This window comes from Macaca mulatta, chromosome X (genome assembly GCF_049350105.2).
Source record: "Macaca mulatta isolate MMU2019108-1 chromosome X, T2T-MMU8v2.0, whole genome shotgun sequence".
Taxonomy (NCBI): Eukaryota; Metazoa; Chordata; class Mammalia; order Primates; family Cercopithecidae; genus Macaca; species Macaca mulatta.
The window spans coordinates 126,057,684-126,079,663 of NC_133426.1; the positions used below are offsets into that span (position 1 = coordinate 126,057,684).

General features: G+C 43.3%; 1 protein-coding gene and 1 long non-coding RNA gene across 5 annotated transcripts; one reads left to right on the forward strand and one right to left on the reverse strand.

The window, feature by feature from the left end:
* Nucleotides 1–2,412: 2,412 nt before the first annotated feature.
* Nucleotides 2,413–21,531, reverse strand: NKRF (NFKB repressing factor). 4 transcript variants are annotated; one of them, XM_077987414.1, is made up of 4 exons: nucleotides 21,496–21,531; nucleotides 20,825–21,178; nucleotides 6,442–6,572; nucleotides 2,413–5,382 (listed from the first exon to the last, which is right to left on the reverse strand). In XM_077987414.1, the coding sequence occupies exons 2-4, from the start codon at nucleotides 21,088–21,090 to the stop codon at nucleotides 3,425–3,427; spliced, it is 2,355 nt and encodes a 784-aa protein (XP_077843540.1). In that variant the 5' UTR covers nucleotides 21,091–21,178; nucleotides 21,496–21,531; the 3' UTR covers nucleotides 2,413–3,424.
* LOC144338807 (uncharacterized) lies at nucleotides 11,658–18,386 on the forward strand. The gene is made up of 3 exons (XR_013413190.1): nucleotides 11,658–12,347; nucleotides 12,592–13,523; nucleotides 16,698–18,386. It is a non-coding gene; the product is annotated as an uncharacterized LOC144338807 (long non-coding RNA).
* Nucleotides 21,532–21,980: the final 449 nt, after the last annotated feature.

Sequence of the window (21,980 nt, forward strand, 5' to 3'; positions counted from 1 at the left end):
GTAAGGCGAGACTCAGAATGGTCAGGTTTAATAACTTTTTTCTTTTGTACACCTCCTGAGAAACACTATACCCAATCTCTTTCATAGGATAATCCGTTTAAAACCTTACAACAGAGCCAACAAGCTGACCTCCCAAAAACAACATATGCATGGTCAAAGGCACCACAAACCATTCATTTGAACATTTTATGCTAATTGCCTCTTTCTCCCTTTAAACACCACAGGCTACATGTATTGATAACAAAGTTAATGAAAACAAATTTGCACGGTCCCTTTTTCAAATGGCAGTCAGGTTTGAACTTTTCAATTCTGCATGTGCTGATGTGGGGAAGGAGGTATGATGAAGAACCAAAGCTGCAATTAGAATCCTTTATTTAGGACCCATCTCCAGCTCAGGGGTTACTCATAGCAAAGAGAATGCATTGTATACTACTAAAAAAGAATCCCAACAAAAGGCATGATATTTCCATTCATTTTGCAATCAAAGGGGAGGAAAAAAATCCAAAAAGTACGTCTGTGACACTAAAAGCTAGATATAAAATGGAAAGCACAGTTAGTTCTTCAGTATAAAAAACAAGTAATCCAAATAAAATTTGAAATTGCTCATGTACCTGTGCAGATTTTATAGAAGGTTTCTGGGTTAAGAATGACTACATTTCAAAGAAAGGGAAAATACAGTAACCAACTGAAAGGGGACAAAATGGAACAACAGCAAGCTTGTCAGCAGCTCATTCATGCCAACGCCATTCTCAACATTATTTTATCCTCAAGCAAGTTTTAGGTGATTTTGCTCTAATTCTGTATCAGTATCACAGATCCTAAGAAGTTAGGCAATCTGGCCCCTCAAATCCAGTAACCAAATTTGTATCTACTTGGCGCAATTATTTGGGAGCCTTCCTAACTGTAATTACCTTAATATTCTGTTCTGTAGGACTCACCTAGACAAACCAGATTCACATTTAACATTCCCGTACCTTTCCCCGCCTCAAAATCATTTGGGGAAGAAGAAAGAAATCTAAAGAGAGTAATCAGTTCACTTTTCATATCCCTTAATCCCAAAGCCACTCTTACTCAGAGAATTGAAGGCAGGTTTTTTCTAACTCACAAATTCAACCATAGCTTCTGAAGGCTGGTATGAGCCTTGTAAATGAAAAACAGAACAAAATTGTAGTCCAGGTGTAGTGGCTCATGCCTGTAATCCTAGCACTTTGGGAGGCTGAAGAGGGTGGGCTGTGTAACTCCAGGAGCTTGAGACCAGAATCCCATTTCCACTAAAAATACAAGAAATTAGCCAGCCCAGGTGGTGTGCACCTGTAGTCCCAGCTACTCCGGAGGCGGAAGTTGCAATGAGCTGATATTGCGCCACTGCACTCCAGACTGGGTAACCGGAGTGGGACCCTGTCTCAAAAAAAAAAAGAAAAAAAAATTGTAATCCTATAATATCTATAAATATATTGCTTAGTTCTTTTTGCCAATGTTAATATGAAGTGCCAAAATAAAATGTACACCTCATTTCTCTTCCTACCTACATTAAGAAAGGCTATGCACTGTAGAAAGACCGTTAATGGAAAACCATTATCACACTGGTTAGTTACTGTAGATGATTACCAGTTACAGAGATCCAGGTATAAAGGCTAATCCTTTTATGTTTTTTAAGCATTAATTTAACCACAGTGGGCAGCCGCTTAATGTAAAATATAAAAAACAGGGCTGGGCGCGTTGGCTCAAACCTGTAATCCCAGCACTTTGGGAGGCCGAGGTGGGCAGATTGCCTGAGGGTCAGGACTTCAAGACCAGCCTGGTCAACATGGTGAAATCCCGTCTCTACTAAAAATACAAAAATCAGCCAGGCGTGGCAGCGGGTGCCTGTAATCCCAGCTACTTGGGAGGTTGACACAGGAGAATCATTTGAATCCAAGAGGTGGAGGCTGCAGTGAGTCGAGACCACACCATTGCACTCCAGCCTGGGCAAGAAGAGCGAAACTCCATCTCAAAAACAAACAAACAAAACAGGGGAAAGGAAATTACGATTTCTTGTTGGCCAATTACATGTCAAGCATGGTGCTAAATGTTTTCAAGCACTGTAAACCACCTAATTGTCCCGAACATCATTTCATTAGAGGTGTCTAATGATCAATGGTAAATTCCCCTGTGCTTTTATGAGGTTATACTTGATTTACCTGAGATACAAAAACAAAATCACATAAAAGGGAGCGGCCTAAGACTTGGTTGAAGCCAGCATGTTGGCCCACAGGAAAAAAGTGATAGTTGACTGATTCCTATCTGTTAAATCTGGACATTCATCCACATGTGCTCTGGGTGCTGAACTATTCTGTGCAAACACCACTTCCGTTCTCCAGAGACCCAGTGCTGCTACAAGGCTGCTGCCCGGAAATGAGCACGCCACCATTCTGATCAACTTTGGCTCCTTTTTATTCAGGAAGCATACACTAATTCTTTTTATACATTTTTTTTTTTTACATTCCAGAAATAAGCGAAAATAGCAGTTTTAAATATGTTACAAAGTTGGCTTTTCAGGCTTAATAAGCTTTTTGAGAGAGGGACCAGCCAACTGACCTTTTCATCAAAGCACCAATGTATCTTCAGTCTTTTACCAAGCTCTACCACAGCTGTGGTTGCCTTGGATGTGCTGCACATCCAAACCGTGTGAAAGCTATAATGGAGAGTTGCTGTGAGTCTCTCTGCAAGGCACCAAGAACAAACAGTTCAAGCTTCCTTTCTTCAGATTGAACCAAAGTTTTTGAAACTTTCAACTGCTCTCTCAAGTAGTGCTCTCTCAGCGTGAAGACTAGAATTTGTTAAAACCCATATATCACAAGATACAGTAAATCACTTCCAATATTCTGGAAATCACATGGTAGAAGTTATAAATAAATGAACACTAAAATTACTTTAAGAAACTTTTACATCATTTAGTTGGTAAGGACATTTACGTGTACAGCACAATTTATTGTTAAACATTCTATAACTGGCTTCACACAAAGATGAAAATAGATTAATACAAAATGATCTGACATTTTCAGTAAATCTGGAATTAAGACTGGATTTTTATTGTAGTCAATATCAACTTTACATATTGTTGCAGGTTGCTGTGCTATGCCCTTTAAAATGAGAATTTCTCGGGGTAAAATTCCATTTGGATATGTGTTCTTGCTTGTCAAACTACTAAAATCTGAGGGACACAGCAATATCAAAGACACAAACAGTAACTGCACAATATCATCTGCTGGATTAAGCTAATACAAGTAGACAGAATTCTTTAGGTTCCAATATCTAATAAACCACTATGTGAAATGAACAAGGTGAGACATCTTATGAATATACTCTGCAACCGGAACATGTAGCATCTCTTTAATTCAAAAATCTGCCTCATTAGGCATTTACAAAATAAATTAGTAAGATCTCAATTTGCTTGAGGCATAACAAGCTCGTAATGGCCCACTTGGCCTTCCTGTTTGAGCTGATCTAGTAGGTCTTCCTTCCGTCTTTTTCTACCTACCACCAGGTACCTATCATGGCCCACCCCATGAGACTTACTCTTAAGACCATACTTCTGGGCAATCTGATGTATTTGCTTCCGTTCGTCATTAGTCAGCTCTCTAGAGAAAGTCAAATCTGTGTGGCTCTCAGAGCGGGCATAGTTTCTGATGATCTGTTCAATATCTCTCTTGGCAATTTTATTCACCCTCTCTACATCCAGACCAAGCCCTTCCCGCTTATGCTGCTCTTTGACTGAGATAGGCTCCCGTATGCCCTCACCAGATTTACCTAAACCACCACCAGTCCAACCCATCTTTCTCAGAAGCTGATTTCCAATGTTATCTTCTCTGATTTGTTGTTTGTAAGCCTCCTCTGCTGAGCGGCCCTGAATTTCATTTCTTGAAATCACATCTTCAACAGCTCCTTTCTTCAAGTTGTTAATGACAGTTGGCTGGGTCTTTTTGAGGGTTTTCACAGCTTCCCCAGCAGCTTCATATTTGACAGTTTTCTTCACCCCAACTGCTTCTGCAATTACTTCACTCTCTAGAATCACTTTGCATTTCCAGCGGAGGCCTGTCATCCTTTCATAGACATACTCAACTGTCATTCGGTTAAACTGAGCTGTGTCATTCAGCGTGCACACGGGATTTGAAGAATTCTCATAAACTACAAGATCCTTTATATCTTTCTTCTTTCCAGATCCTCTGGGTGAAGAGCCTGTATGGCATTGTGAACTTTTGACAGATGGATAAGTGGGCTGTGTTTTTTGAAGAATTTTCAAAGCCTCGTCGGCAGCTGCATGTTTACTTGTTTTCTTGGTTCCATAACCTTCAGCTAAGCAGTGATCTTGTAAAAACACTCGACAACGCCATGTGCGATTTGGCATCATCTCATATTTGTATTCAATTGACATCTTGTTGAATGAGGCAGAATTGTTAAGGATACCAATTGCATCATTTGCATTTTCTGTAATGACAAAATTGGTCCAGTGTTTGGCGGAAGCATTAAAAACTGGCTGCCCGGAAGCATCTTTACCCAGTACCACCAGGTCTTCTGGTGGTTTCAGAGCTGGAGGAAATTCATAGGAGGACATGCCAATCTGACACACCACGAGGTCCTCTCCAAACGTATGTTTGAATTTCCGCCGGACAACTCTAACTTCAATACGTTTCTGCAAGAGTTTTACAGCTAGTTCTGTAGCTCGATCCCTGGACCCATTCTTGCTGCCAGCATAACCTGTAGTTAAGTAGATATTTTGGCATCTAACTTCACAAGCATAGCCATCAGTTAGAAGTTTTTTATTTTTGGGGATGTCAGCAGGAGGAATTTCCTTTAAAGGAGCATATATATACTCAGGATTTGTCTTACATGCCTGAATACAACGAGTTAACATATATGTATAATTAATTTTATCAGATCCAGAAGTCATCTCTGGATTAGAAAGGTTCTTCCAGATTGTCGCCGTTAACTTTTCAATAAAATACTGCTTCTCGGCTACCACGGACTCGGGAAATGTCTGTGATGGTGAAGGCTCAGGAGTTGACTGAGAGTTTGCCTGCTGTGATGTGCTGCTTGGGGCAGGGTTCCCACTGTCAAAATACATGTTGGCTGCTACAGGCTGGTCTTTTGTGAGAATGAATCCTGATGAATCACAATACTGAGAATTCCCATCTTGTATACTGAAAGAGTCTTGAGTATAATCTTGGTAGATGTCTCTTGGCAAGCTGGCAAAATGTGTTTGTTCATTTACCTCTTTTGTTTGAGGGCCATAAGGATCTTCCTGTCTTTCATCTTTTGAACTACTAGCTACAAAATGTACAGGCTCAAAACGAGGTCTCGCATGGAATTTGGAACCGGCTTGCTTTTTAGGAGGATTTTGACCTATAGAATGAGTGAAATTTACAATTCATTAAAATGGGAATATTTCAAAAGAACCAAACAGGAAAATAGTACCAACCATATTATTTGCAAGCTGCATTGTTGGTACAAGATACTTCCATCACAAAAACTTCACATCATTTGGGTGAAGGGACTCAATTATCAATGTAAGATTCCAGCATAAGGAGGGATGTTCCCTGTCTTTCCACATGTATGGGAAGACCCTTGATAGAAAATATACCATTGAGTCAAGTATGCAGGTCACCACCACACATTACTGGTAGCTGCTTTTGCATCAAATGAGCTAAAGCACAGGTGAAGTGTACTCTTCACTTGTGCTGGAAGGTGAAGTGGACTGGAAGATTGTTCCAGTACAATCTCATACCACCCATGCTGAAAAGCTCACTTAAGGATTGAAAATGGGAAAGATGGTTCTAATGCAAGGCAGATGATGAGCAGAGGCAGTTACAAAGCCTTTCTCTTTTGTATCAGAGGTGAGTGACTCTGTGATGGTGCTTTACATAGTTGTGACTAAAAATCAAAGAAAAAGAATGATCAAAAGTTTTCAACTTCAAAACCTCAGCTCTGACCCATTCATCACAAAAGGGTGTTTGCTCTATTTTCTTTCTAGAACAAACAACAGCTGGAAACTAATGATTTATGTGAGATGCCAAATTTAAAGCTATAGATGAACTCTGATGAGGCTATACTAGACACTAGAGCTTCCTCCCTGTAACACTGCTCAGTAGAAAGCTCGTCCATCCCGGACCCATCCAAGAGGATTTAGGGATTTAGATGCTCAAGTGATCACAGGATAAGATTTTATTTAGAGGGCGGTTCCATGGCATAAATTTCAAGGACTGCATAATAATATGATTTCGATATTCTTAGTTTTCAATTCTATTTAGCATACTCAAAAAAGTGTATATAACTAAAAGCTAAAACTCTTTTACCCGTAAGAACTAATATTACCAATGTTATTTGAAATCATATACCACACTCATACCATTTTTGAAAGCCATGTTTCTTCAAATCCCACCTTTCAGAAACAAGTATACTCACCATCACATGTTGAGAGGTGGCGTTTTTGACCTTTGGAAGGCTTGGACAGCACCAGATCATATGAAGGCATCTCCCCAATATCAATACCTTCAGCCATTTGGAGAATTTTTTCCATCAGGCGTGGGCTGTACCTATTTAAGTTAATATAATCTAGAGTTAAAACAGGTAAGGATGTCTTTTCAAAAAAGCTTCAAAATAAGCCAGTCTCATAATTGCTCCCACAAGACTTTATCAACAGGGTATTTTGGCTATAAAACCAAAGAATCGGCCCTAAAATATTTACCCATCAAATGAATAATTATGTTACTAATTAGGAAATCAAGATTTTTTTCAGCATAAGACATACAAATATAAACTCAAAAAATTTTTAGCAAAAACCTTAATTTGAATTGAAAATATCAGTATAAATTCATGATTTGTTTTGATTGTGGTCTCTACCACTTCTCTTGAAATGGAATCAGGGTCCTTAGAGAAGTGGCTGATTCTAAGTCTGTGGCAGGAAATGTCTAAGGTGAGCCTGAGAAATCTTCTAGCACCTAAAACCAAGGAATCTGTCAAAGATCAAAGGGGTTGTGTCAAATGGACTCAGAAGCCAATCTGAATAAACTCATACTGGCAAAGTGAGCCAACTAAAATATCGATAAGAACAATGATGGCAATGGATTGAAACACATCAAATATGTTGAAAATCCATTAGTTCATAATGATACTTACAAACTATTATTGGTCACCTTTGAAGGATGGAAGGAACCATGTCATTATTCTGCAAACAGGTAAATATGAAAGGAAGAAAGCAAACATTTATCCTGCATTTTCCTGTATAAACTGTACTTAGAGCAACCAAAGAGATGATGAGGAAAATATCTTTTAGAGAAGCATTCCAGCTAATAAATGAAGGAACGATGGACTACTACCATTTCGTAACCTATAATAAAATAAAAAACGATCATCAGGCGGGTATGGTGGCTCACACCTGTAATCTCGGCACTTTGGAAGGCCGAAGCAGGTGGATCACTTGAGGTCAGGAGTTCGAGAACAGCCTGGCCAACATAGTGAAACTCCATCTCTACTAAAAATACAAAAATTACCCGGGCATGGTGGTGGACACCTGTAATACCAGCTACTCAGGAGGCTGAGGCAGGAAAACTGCTTGAACCTGGGAGGCAGAGGCTGCAGCGAGCCGAGATTATGCCACTGCACTCCAGCCTGGGCGACAGAGCTAGACTCCATCTCAAAAAAAAAAAAAAAAATCAACCAACCAATCAATCAATCAATGGCTGCTAAACCTATTAGGTGAAAAGCTAATGGAGGAAGAACTCACAGTCAGACCCAAGCAAATATTCTCAACTGATTACTGACAAAGGTGCCAAGGCAATTCAATGGAGGAAGGATAGCCTTCTCAACAAATGGCACCGCAACAAGTGGGCATCCATAGGCAAAACAAAAAACAAACAAACAAACAAAAAACAAAACTCTACAACCTAAACCTCACACCTTACAAAAAACTAACTCAAAATGCATCATAAACCTAAATGTAAAACTATGAAACTTTTTTTTTTTTTTTTTTTTTTGAGACGGAGTCTCGCTCTGTCGCCCAGGCTGGAGTGCAGTGGCCAGATCTCAGCTCACTGCAAGCTCTGCCTCCCGGGTTTTTATGCCATTCTCCTGCCTCAGCCTCCCGAGTAGCCGGGACTACAGGCGCCCGCCACCTCGCCCGGCTAGTTTTTTGTATTTTTTAGTAGAGACGGGGTTTCACCGTGTTAACCAGGATGGTCTCGAACTCCTGACCTCGTGATCCGCCCGTCTCGGCCTCCCAAAGTGCTGGGATTACAGGCTTGAGCCACCGCGCCCGGCCTGAAACTTTTATTGAAAAAAACACAAGAGAAAATCTGTGGGATCTAGAGCTAGGCAAACAGTTCTTAGGCTTGATAGCAAGCATGATCCATCCATAAAGAAACTGGTGATAAAACGGACCTCACTGAAATTAAAAAGTTTTGGCTGGGTGCGGTGGCTCACTCCCATAATCCCAGCACTTTGGGAGGCCAAGGCAGGTGGATTACTTGAGGTCAGGAGTTCAGGACCAGCCTGGCCAACATGGCAACACCCTCTCTCTACAAAAATAGAAAAAAAAAATAGCTGGGCATAGTGCTACACACCTGCAGTCCAAGCTACTTGGAAGACTGAGGCAGGAGAATCACTCGAACCCGGGAGGTGGAGGTTGCAGTGAGCCGAGATCGCGCCACTGCACTCCAGTCTGGGTCTGGGTGACAGAGCGAGACTCCGTCTCAAAAAAAAAAAAAAAAAAAAAAGTAAAAATTTTTGCTCTTGAAAGACTGTGAAGAGGATAAAAAGTCAAGCTGAAGACTGGGAGAAAATAGTTGTAAACCACACACTTGACAAAAGACTAGTACAACAGTAAAAAAAAAATCAAATTAAAAAATGAACAAAAGACATAAACAAAATATTTCACCAAAGAGGATAGACAGATTGCAAATAAGCACATGAAAAGATGTTCATCACTAGCCAGCAGGGAAATGCAATTTAAAAATCACAATGAGGTATCACTATACACTTATTAGAATGGCCAAAATAAAAAAGTGACAATGGCTGGGCACGGTAGCTCACGCCTGTAATCCCAGCACTTTGGGAGGCCAAGACGGGTGATTCACGAGGTCAGGAGTTCAAGACCAGCCTGACCAACACGGTGAAATCCCATCTCTACTAAAAATACAAAAATTAGCTTGGCGTGGTGGCATGTGCCTATAATCACAGCTCTTCAGGAGTATGAGGCAAGAGAATCGCTTGAACCTGGGAGGCAGAGGTTGTAGAGAGCCGGGATTGTGTCACTGCACTGCAGCCTGGGTGACACAGCAAGACTCCGTCTCCAAAAAAAAAAAAAGTGACAATACCAAATGCTGGCAAAAATGAGAAGAAACTGGATCACTCAGACATTGCTGCTGGGAATGTAAAATTATACAGTCACTCTGGAAAACAGTTTGGTAGCTGCTTATAAAACCAAACATCAGACTGGGTGCGGTGGCTCACGCTTGTAATCCCAGCACTTTGGGAGGCCAAGGTGGGCGGATTACCTGAGGTCGGGAGTTTGAGACCAGCCTGACCAACATAGAGAAACCCCGTCTCTACTAAAAAGACAAAACTAGTCGGACGTGGTGGCACATGCCTGTAATCCCAGCTACTCGGGAGGCTGAGGCAGAATCGCTTGAACCCAGGAGGCGGACGTTGCAGTGAGCCAAGATTGCACCATTGCACTCCAGCCTGGGCAACAAGAATGAAACTCCGCCTCCAAAAAAAAAAAAAAAAAAAAAAAAAAATCAGTCACCACTTGATCCAGCAATTGCAATTACACTCTTGGACATTTATTGCAGAGAAATGAGAACTTATGTTCACACAAAAACCTGCTTTATTTGTAACAGCCCAAAACTACAATCAACCCAGATGTCCTTCAACAGGTGAATAGTTAGATTCTGGTACAAATACACTATGGAACACTACTTGAGACAAAAAGGAACTTTTTTTTTGAGACAGAGTCTCGCTCTGTCACCCATGCTGGAATGCAATGGTGTGATCTCGGCTCACCGCAACCTCCGTCTCCTGGGTTCAAGTGATTCTCCTGATTCAGTTGCCCAAGTAGCTGGGACTATAAGCATGCATCACCATGCGGGGCTAATTTTTGTATTTTTAGTAAGATACCTGTCTCACTAAGACATGTGAGACTCAACATGTCTCACCATGTTGGCCAGGCTGGTGTCAACCTCCTGACCTCTCTGCCAGCCTCAGCCTTCCAAAGTGCTGGGATTACAGGCATGAGTCACCGCACCCGGCCATCTCTTTGTATTATATCTTACAGTTGCATGTGAATCTATAATTATCTCAAGAAAAATTTCAGTTTAAAAAGCTGATTGGGGACTTTATCATCTTAATATCACTAAAAGTGGGACAATGAAACATGTACCCCAAGATGTGATACAATAGGACATCACGGCACTATCTAGAAAGCATTATCGCTCTCCAGAGAATTAAACCTGAACCTAGTCAAGTTCCTGACTCCCAGAAACATGTGAAACACCACAAGAATGGAACTATCCAACTCCAGAATGAGGGCACAGTATGTGACAGCCCGGTCATCAAATAAATACTGTAGGAGGGAGTGGCTATAGGTTAAAGGAGATGGATCAAATACACTGTATAGACTTTGTATCATGAATGAATCAAACTGTAAAAAGACATTTGAGACAAATGAAGAAAACGACATGAAAGAGGCATTGGGTGATTTTTAAGAAATTACTGTTAATTTTGTTGAACATGAATAATGCAATCGTAACTCTATTTTTAAAAATTCTTATCTGATACAGATGTGTACTGAAGAATGTACAGGTGAAATGATGTCAGGATTTTAAAAAATATACTCCAGACTAGTGCCCACAAAAAGCTAGGGCAGAATAGATGAAGGAAGAAGGGTAGTATGGCAGACTGCTGATGATTGCTGAGTGATGGGTACATGGGATTCATTAAACTCTTTTCTATTTTTGTGTGTTTGAAATTTTAAGACAAAGCTTTAAAATATACAATTAAAAAATGTCTCCTGGCTGGGCACAGTGGTTCATGCCTGTAATCCCAGCACATTGAGAGGTGGAGGTGGGCAGATCACTTGAAGCCAGGAATTCAAGACCAGCCTGGACAACATGGCAAAACACCAACATTTCAAAAATAAAAAAACAAACAAAAAACATAGCCAGGCATGGTGACCCATGCCTGGAGTCCCAGCTACTTGGGAGGCTGAGGTGGGAGGATCACTTGAGCAGGGAAGGTCAAGGCTGCAGTGAGCTGTGATAGCACCACTGCGCTCCAGCCTGGGTGACAGAGTGAGACCCTCTCTCTCTCTCTCTTTTTTTTTTTTTTTTTTGAGAGGGAGTCTTGCTCTGTCTCCCAGGCTGGAGTGCAGTGACACAATATCAGCTCACTGCAACCACCATCTCCTGGGTTCAAGCAATTCTCCTGCCTCAGCCTCCCAAGTAGCTGGGATTACAGGCATGCGCCATCATGCCTAGCTAATTTTTGTATTTTTTTTAGTAGAGATGGGGTTTTGCCATGCTGGCCAGGCTGATCTTGAACTCCTGACCTCAGGTAATCCACCCGCCTCAACCTTCCCAAAGTGCTAGGATTACAGCATGAGCAACTGCACCCGGCTGAGACCGACTCTTTTTTTTTTTTTTTTTTTTTTTTTAAAAAAAGGCTCCTTATGAAGATTGACTGCTTGATAGAATAACATTTTACTACAGAGAAACAGAAACAGGAGCTCAAGTGAAGTGTTTGTTATCACGGTTACCTGTTCTCCTTTCCTACCTTCAGAGCCTTCCCCAGCCTAGGACCAAAAAAGAGATTTCTGGTAGCATTTGGGAAGAAAGTTCTGAAAATGAGTAACTATCACACCTTTACATGAATCAGTTCTAAACCAGAAGGAGGGTAACATTTTCCATTTTCAGCAGAACAGGTTGCACACCCATCACGTATCATTCCACGCAAAACAGAAGTCAAGGCACGGTGGCCTCCCCGACAGATTGCTGGAAGCTAGCTCAGTTGTAACCTGCACTTTCTATTGACAACTGTTGCTGCTAAAGCTAGCACGAGTATTTAAATACCAAGAGTAATTTTATCTTCATTGACTCTTATCTGAACATCAGAAAGCACAGTCTAAAACACAATATGGCTGGGCAGGGTGGCTCACACCTATAATCCCAATGCTTTGGGAGGCTGGGGTGGGCAGATCACCTGAGGTCAGGAGTTCAAGACCAGCCTGGCCAACATGGTGAAACCCCGTCTCTACTAAAAACACAAAAATTAGCCAGGCATGGTGGCAGGTGCCTGTAATCCCAGCTACTTGGGAGGCTGAGGCAGGAGAATCACTTGAACCTGGGAGGCGGAGGTTGCAGTGAGCTGAGATGGCACCACTGCACTCCAGTCTGGACGACAAGAGCGAGACTCTGTCTCAAAAATAATTAAAATAAAATAAACACAATACATTCTACATATCACTTCCATTCAAACTGGGGAGTCCCATTTCCAAAATATGAGATAAAAACAAAAGCCGGGCACATGTGGCTCACACCTGTAATCCCAACACTCTGGGAGGCCAAGGCAGGTGGATCACCTGAGGTCAGGAATTTGAGACCAGCCTGACCAACATAGAAAAATCCTGTCTCTACTAAAAATACAAAAATTAGCCGGGTGTGATGGCACATGCCTGTAATCCCAGCTACTTGGGAGGCTGAGACAGGAGAATCGCTTGAACCCGGGAGGCAGAGGTTGCAGTGAGCCGAGATTACGCCATTGCACTCCAGCCTGGGCAGCAAGAGTAAAACTCCATCTCAAAAACAAAAAAAAAACACCATGAAAATGAGATGAGTCTATACATCTTAAACTACTAATCCCACGCCTGTTACCAAAAGTGGCCCTACAACCAGGCAACTTACCTTGAATTCCAGTCAATATTCTCCAGACCTTCAGTTAGAGCCTGATTCCAAGTACAGTGTACAACTGCAAATGGCATATATGTCTTACGGTGTGATGCACTTAGGGCTCACTCATTCATGCTCACTTTTCTCAGGTTTCTTCCAGCATTAGTAATTACTCTACCTACTTACTATACCCTATTCATTACATCTGCCACAAAATTCAACTTCACCCATAGGCCATAAAAATAAGTCTTTGCATAGGTTGCTGATACAGTTCTCTGTCCTTTGCTATGAAGTCATAATACTGAAGAAGCCCAGCCAGCTTGAACAATAATGAAAAAGACTATATAGTACCTAACAAACACTTCACTATTCAAAGAACAATGTAAATATGAATCTGGAGTGTTTAGTAAGACCACGAGGCTTCTATAATTATTCAGAGTAGCTATCCAAAGATAAAGAAGTGGTGCCACATATTTAAAGTAAGCCAAGGCAGTAAAGCTTTTATTATTCAGTTTCTCCAGAGTCTATTTTGTTGTTGTTGTTGTTGTTGTTTTTTTTTTGTTTTTGTTTTTTGAGACGGAGTCTCGCTCTGTCGCCCAGGCTGGAGTGCAGTGGCGCGATCTCGGCTCACTGCAAGCTCCGCCTCCTGGGTTTACGCCATTCTCCTGCCTCAGCCTCCTGAGTAGCTGGGACTACAGGCGCCCGCCACCGCGCCCGGCTAATTTTTTATATTTTTAGTAGAGACGGGGTTTCACCGTGGTCTCGATCTCCTGACCTTGTGATCCGCCCGCCTCGGCCTCCCCAAGTGCTGGGATTACAGGCGTGAGCCACCGCGCCCGGCCCAGAGTCTATTTTTTAATAGTATGTTTTAAAGTAACACGTTTAACACCAGGAATTTTAGAAAATCCACCAAGAAAAGCACCTACATTCCCAACCACTGGCCGGGAGCGGTGGCTCACACCTGTAATCCTAACACTCTGGGAGACCAAGGCAAGAGGATCACTTAAGCCCAGGAGTTCGAGATCAGCCTGGGCAACATGGCAAGACCCTGTCTCTACAAAGGGAAAAAAAAAAAAAAGCTGGACATGGTGGCATACACCTGTAATCCCAACTACTCAAATCACTTGAGCCTAGGAAGTTGAGGCTACAGTGAGCTGTGATCACACCACTGCACTCCAGCCTGGGTGACAGAGTGAGAACCTATCTCAAAAATAGTAATAATAACTCCAACTACTGATAACTTCATCAACATGTTGGGTTTTTTTTTTTAATTAATCTTTTTTTTTTTTTTTTTTTTTTTTTTGAGATGGAGTCTCACGCTGTTGCCCAGGCTGGAGTGCAGTGGCGCGATCTCGGCTCACTGCAAGCTCCGCCTCCCGGGTTCCCGCCATTCTCCTGCCTCAGCCTCCTGAGTAGCTGGGACTACAGGCGCCCGCCACCGCGCCCGGCTAATTTTTTTTTGTATTTTTAGTAGAGACGGGGTTTCACTGTGGTCTCGATCTCCTGACCTTGTGATCCGCCCGCCTCGGCCTCCCAAAGTGCTGGGATTACAGGCTTGAGCCACCGCGCCCAGCCTCTTTTTTTTTTTTTTTTTTTTTGAGACTGAGTCTCACTCTATTGCCCAGGCAATGGCGTGATCTTGGCTCACTGCAGCCTCCGCCTCCTCGGTTCAAGGGATTCTCCTGTCTCAGCCTCCCAAGTAGCTGGGATTACAGGAGCACACCATCACACCCAGCTAATTTTTGTATTTTTAGTAGAGACTGGGTTTCACCATGTTGGCCATGCTGGTCTCGAACTCCTGACCTTGTGATCTGCCTGCCTCAGCCTCCCAATTTGGTGCTGGGATTACAGGTGTGAGCCACCGCGTCCCGGCCATGTTGAGGTTTATTTTTTAATGTTTTTTTCTGTGTTTTCCATAACTCCCCATCACTATCAGGTCATCTATGTTGATTTGAAATCTGGTGGGGTTTTCTGTTAATTTACTGTACCATAAGCCTTTTCTCCACATCATTACCACGTGAGTTTTAATGGTTATACACTATTCGTATTATTGAATAAAATGTAAGATATCATTAAGGCAAGTCTAATATAGTAATTTTTTAAGATGCACACGTACTATATTTTTAAGTCTGCTAAGTTACCCTTTAGATTATAAATGCTTAAAAAAGAAAACCAGGCCGGGCATGGGGGCTCATGCCTGTAATCCCAGCACTTTGGGAGGCCGAGGCAGGCAGATCACTTGAGGCTAGGAGTTCAAGACCAGCCTGGACAACATGGTGAAACCCTGTCTCTATTAAAAATACAAAAATTAGCCAGTCGTGGTGGCGTGCGCCTGTAGACCCAGCTACACAGGAGGCTGAGGCAAGAGAATCGCTTGAACCCGGGAGGCGGAGGTTGCAGTGAGCTGATATCACAGGCTGCACTCCAGCCTGGGTGACAGAGCAAGACTGTCTCAAAAGAAAAAGAAAAAAAAAGAATCCCAAAATTCTGAGGTCTATGGTTCTCAAAAGTAGCTGATAGTATACCAAGCTTTTGGAAACCAGGATGTGACTCAACTATCCCACCATATCTAGCACATAAAAAGATGATTTCTAATGAACAAAAACATCTGTCTTCGTAAGTTTTACATCTCTGGACACAAAACAGGTGCATATATATGCATACCTATGAATAACATAAACCACTATAATATACAATGGCAGGTGAAATTTAAAAAATATTCAGCAATAGATGCTTACAAACTTTTTTTTTTTTTTTTTTTTTGAGACGGACTCTCGATCTGGCGCCCAGGCTGAAGTGCAGTGATGCTATCTCGGCTCATTGTAACCCCTGCCTCCCAGGTTCAAGTGATTCTCCCAACTCAGCCTCCCGAGTAGCTGGGACTACAAGCACCCATCATCACGCCTGATAGAGATGGAGTTTTACCACATTGGCCAGGCTGGTCTCAAACTCCTGACCTCACGTGATCTGCCCGCCTCAGGCTCCCAAAGTGCTGGGATTACAGGCATGGGCCACCAGGCACAGCCTTTTTATAAAACTTTAAAAAAATATATTAAACTGTTCTACTAAGTTCAAATAAAAAAGCTGAGATTTGAAAATTAAGCAAAGATTAAGGTTTCCAAGTATAAAATTGTTTATTCAAAACTATTCATAAGGAAAACTAATTAAAAAAAAAAAAAAAAACTATTCATAAGACTTGGGCTGGAGCCTGGTGGAATGGCTCATGCCTGTAATCCCAGTGCTTTGGAAGACCCAGGTGGGCGGATCACCTGAGGTCAGGACCAGCCTGGCCAACATGGTGAAACCCTGTCTCTACTGAAAATACAAACAAAATTAGCTGGGTGTGGTGGTGCACGCCTGTAATCCCAGCTACTTGGAAGGTGGAGGCAGGAGAATGGCTTGAACTTGGGAGGCGGAGGCTGCACTGAGCTGAGATCACGCCATTGCACTTCAGCCTGGGTGACAGAGCAAGGCTCTCTCAAAAAAAAAAAACAAAAAACAAAAAACAAAAAAAACGCTGGCCACAGTGGCTCATGCCTATAATCCCAGCACTTTGGGAGGCCAAGGTGGGCAGATCACCTGAGGTCAGGAGTTCCAGACCAGCCTGACCAACATGGAGAAACCCTGTCTCCACTAAAATACAAAATTAGTCAGGTGTGGTGGTGCACGCCTGTAATCCCAGCTACTAGGGAGGCTGAGGCAGGAGAATCACTTGAACTCAGGAGGTGGAGGTTGTGGTGAGCTGAGATCGCGCCATTGCACTCCAGCCTGGGAAACAAGAGCGAAATACTGTCACAAAAAAAAAAAAAAAAAAAAAAAAAAAAAAAGAAAGAAAGAAAGAAAAGGAAAGAAAAGAGAAGAGAAAAGAAAAAGAAAAAAAGACTCAGACCAGGCACGGTGGCTCACTCCTGTAATCCCAGCACTTTGGGAGGCCAAGGCAGGTGGATCACTTGAGCTCAGGAGTTCAAGATCAGCCTGAGCCACACAGGGAAACCCCATCTTTATTAAAACAACAACAACAACAATAACAACAATTAATGAGACTCCTGACATCATAAGTGAATAACATATACCCAGATTACTGATAATCTTTCAAAAGCTCCCACACCCATTTAATTAGCTAGTGATTGCTGCACTCTCCCTACTATGTGCACAGTTTTGCAACATGAGCCCAGCCAGCATCTACCTTCCAAACACCAGTCTTGTATCAACCAGGAAGAGACAAATAAGGGAGCAAAGCTGGTTTCATTTTAAGGTATATTTTATCTATTAATTAATGTCTCATCAAAGGTAAATAGTAGGCCAGGATTCTCCTAATCTTATTGATCAACGACTGGAAAACTAAATGCCCCAGTTAATCAAACTGCTTTATTAAATATAAAGACACTATCTACAATTTTAAGTAAAAATCACACAGTTCTTTAGGCATTCATATGTACAATTATTTAAGTGCTGCAGGTGTAGTTGGTCAGAAAACTGAACTAATTTTTCACTAGCCACAAATCTTAGAAATTGCTTGCAGAAAAAATTCTTGGTTAAGTTGTTTACTTGAACGGAACAGACAAATGAAAAAACGAAGTGAAACAATTTTAGCCATTTGAGCTTTCTGGTTGCCTGGACAATGAGGGAGAAAATGATTAAAAAACAGAATAGAAACATTTTTATTTTATCCTAAAAAGCAGTGGTTCTGAGAGTGCTGTTCTCTGGATCAGCAACATCGGCATCACCTGGGAACTTGTCAAAAATACAAATTGTGAGGTCCCACCTCAGACCTGCCAAGTCAGACACCCTGGGGCTGGGACCCAGCAATCTGTTTCAACAAGCCTAACAGGTGATTTTGATGTGTACTTAAGTTTGAAAACCCCAGTTACAGAGTCAAGAAGATACCCAAATTTGTTCTGTGGAAATTGCCACCATCACCAAAAGGAATGAAATATGCTCTGTTTCCCTGCACATTTGAGTTCCTCCTGGCTTGGTCTTATGATGAAGGAATTTTCAAAGATTTATTTGACCTAGAAGTTTATTTCAGCCCCAAGTAAAATGGAACACAAAACATTTTGCCAGAGGGAAAAAAGAGCAAGGAAATTCCTCTTTGCTATTGGTTCACAGCCTGTTCCAAAAGTCAAGTGATAAACCTTGAGCAACAAATCAACAATTTAAGGCCAGGTGCAGTGACTCACTGCTGTAATCCCAGCACTTTGGGAAGCCAGGGCAGGCGGATCACCTGAGTCCAGGAGTTCGAGACCAGCCTGGCCAAAATGGCGAAACCCCGTCTCTACCAAAAATACAAAAATGAGCCAGGTGTAGTGGTGCATGCCCGCAATCCCAGCTACTCAGGAGACTGAGACATGAGAATAGATTGAACACAGGAGGTGGGGGTTGCAGTGAGCCGAGATCATGCCACCGCACTCCTGCCTGGGCGACAGAGCAAGACTCTGTCTCAAAAAAAAAAAAAAAAAAAAAGAAAAAGAATTAACAATTTAAGTTTAGAAAGAGCTATTTCACCATGTATTCTGCAGTTCACTTGAGAGAAGAGTATTCTGTCACAGAAAACAAGAACTCTGCCAACATCTACATTAACATCAACAAGTATTGGAACACAAGTTTTACCCACCTGAAGATGAGAGGTAACATAAAGCCCATCTAAAGTGGAAGACTGCACTTGGTCCCTAGCTTCCAAGATTCTTCATTGGCCCTTCCCTTTCTCCTATATGGAAGCTATCAGATATAATGCAAACATTACTTTTCAGTTAAGCTATTTGATAATGTAATGGCAATTCTTGTATTAACTAAACTGACTTAGCTACAATGTAACATGGTGACTATAGCATACATAGTATCCACAGATGCACCTGAGTGCACACACAACAGCCTGCAATGCTTGAGCCTTTAACACCAACTACCATTGGCCTACTTTGTGTTTTTAATGCCCTGCTTATGTACAAGGGTGTTGTTCTTGGAATTAAATCCTGAGATATAGTGATGTGGCTTATGTCAGTTACTTGCTTTCACTCATGATCCATCCTTCCCAAATATGGCAGCTGTGGCTCAGTGGAAAGAGCATCAGTCTGGGCATCAGAAGACCTGGGTCCTAGCCCCAGCTGTAAGACCTTGGACACGTCACTTCACTTCTTGGCCTCCACTGATTTAGCAGTAAAAATGAGACGCCACCTGATCCCCCAGGTTGTTGTAGGAAATGAAATAAATATTTAAAATGTGTTATACATCATAAAGCTGTATACATCCATTCACTCCACACACATTTATTGAGCAGCTATTATTTAGCAGGCAATCTTCTAGGCACTGAAGATAAAGGTGTAAACAAGAAAGCAAACTCCCTATCCCTAAGGAAGCTTCCATTCTAGTGGGAAGATTTATTAACACAAAGGACGGTTACCCTCATTCAAGTTTTTGTTTTTATTGTATTTTAAGGATTCAGATTCCCGACGGCCTTCTGTGATATGATGGAGACTTATGATTATAGGATAAAGGTAACTTTTGAACTCAAGAACAACATTGTTAGGCAAAGGTCAAGTAGATTTATCTGACTTGTTTAATAACTAAGGCTTCCTCAGTTGTAACCAGTTCCTCCTAATCATTATCTCTGGTGGTAGAAATTATGCTAACCTACAGAAGACAAAAAAAATAAATTTATGTGATGAGAGCAAAGTATATCACACTGAATGCCATGTTCAATAATTAAGGGCAGGAGTAGACAATCCTTTTTCTGCATCTGTTACAGTCACTCCTGGAACTGAACTGGCCAAAATTGACATGATCATATTCCAGAATTTCTCACCCTTCCTGATAAAAAACAAACAAACAAACTATGATTGCAGGAATGTCGAAAGAAGTCGTCTCCCAGTCTCCCAGTCTATCAAAGGAATGAGTAGTATAGGGCCGATTTAGGGGTTCTGAAGGACAGAGGTCCAAGCAGCCTGCTCAAAAAAAAAAAAAAAAAAAAGAACTGCGTTGGAACCATACTGCAGTCTCCATTCAATGCAAAGAGCTTTCAAAGAGGCCTGTTCAAAACGTCACCAGGTTCTAGGAAAGGGGGGAAAAACAAACAAACACACACCCCCACCACACACACACACACACACACACACACCACACACACACACACACACCACTAAAACCACACACACACACACACCCCTAAAACCTCACTCAGAGCCAAATGTTAATCCTTCTGATCCCATTTAGGGTAAAAAGAGGGCAATCCATTTTTACAGTAGATATATCCATTTCTTTGTTTGAGTCCAGACACATTATGCGCAAATCTACAAGCAAGGCTGACGCTGCTGCGGCTCTGAGAGCTGATACGTACCGCCTCCCCAGGAGAAGACAGTAAGACCCTGCTAGGGGCTGCAAGTAGAGGGGGGTGTTTTATTTAAGGGGAATGGAAAAAGAGAGTGGTCAGGAGGAGACTAGAACAGTGGGGTCCCCTCGCCCTTCCCCCACAACCCCAACTGTCGAATATATTCTCTGCGGATACTGCATGCTTGGAAGGCCCTACGCAGGTCCGAGATGCTGCTATTCATCATTTCCCACGTCCTCTAATACCGCCACCAACTACAACGACCATCTCTCAATAATCCTCTTCTAGGCGCTGCTTCATCTCCATCCCTGGTCCTGGAGAGGCCGCTTCCGCGATCTCTGCGCCCTACTAGCTGTTATGTCATGCCCAGCCACCACAGTCGGCCACCCCACCCCCAGGGCAAGAGTGATCCCTCTAGTGCCCTCCAGCACCTCCAAATATCCAGCCTCCAAGCTATCCTACGCATCCCGCCCCCGTCCCTATCCCAACCACCATCATCGATCCCTCCCCACCGCAGTCCCTAACCCGATCCCCCATCACCCATCTCTCACCCCCGTCCCTAACCCGACACCCACACCTTACTCACCTGCAGCCCAGGAAGACGTGGTTGGTCCAGGCGGCGGAGAGGGCGAGGAGCTGGTCGAGGGCAGCCCCGGGATAGCTGTGCAGGTGCCGACAGATGAAGCTGCGCCGCAGAGCCCACTGCCAGTCACTTTCGTGGCTATAGCGCCACTGCTCCAGCACTGGCTCGGGCGGGGGCGGCGGGAGGGGCGGCAGCGGCGGCGGCGGGAGGGGGGGCAGCGGCGGCGGCGACAGGAAGTCGCCCCCCAACAGCAGACGTCCTCCAGCCATCTTCTCCGCCCCCAAGCAGGGACCCCAGGGACGAAGCCGACTACGGACCGCGAGCGAGGTAGCTAGCAAGCGGGCGGAAACGGGGGGCCTGTGGGAGGGGCCGGGTAAGGAGGCGCGCGCTGAAGGGCGAAGATCAACTCTCGGGGGGACTGGAGTGTGTGCGTGGGGGCCACCGTTAGGAGGAAAAGAGGAGCACGAGCTCGCGTCCCGACACCGGGGTGCACGTCCGCTGCACTCCTCCAACTCGTGGAGGAGCAGAAGGGCTTCCGCCGCACTCACGCGCGAGCCGGGGAGGCCGAGTGAGGCTCCGCACCTCCACGGATCCGCAGACCCACGCACTGCGCGGAGAGCGATAAAAGACCCCAGCACGCTCTGCTCCCCTCCTCTAGGTTCTAGCCTACCTACCCGCGTGCCGTCCGGGGTTGTGAGGCCAGTGCGCTTGCGCCGCGGCTGTTCCCTAACTTCCAAATCCCGTCGCAGAATCTCGCGCGACGTACTTTTTTCCCTCCAGTGACGACTACGGGCCTTTGACGCACTACGGTGACAAGCAGAGGGCGGGGACTCTAGAAAGGGAATTTAGGAAGGTTCTCTGAGGTTCGAGAATATGGTTAGAAGGTGCCCTCAGGTAGCCGTTGTTAGCCCACGGCTCGTCTGACGCTTTTCCCTGGATTTCTAAGCGGCGCGACAGTGAGACCATGTTCCTTGTAAGGGCTTTAGGTCTGCAATGGACTTTACATTAAAACAAAACAAAACAGGCAGCTCCCCGAGGTGCCTTTTCTTCAGAGTAGCTTGAAATGCTCTGTGCATCATGCATCATTAGCTCTGTGTAATAGCTTACTGCGAAAACGTACTAAAAATGAAACACTTGCAAAGAAAATCATCCACAGCGC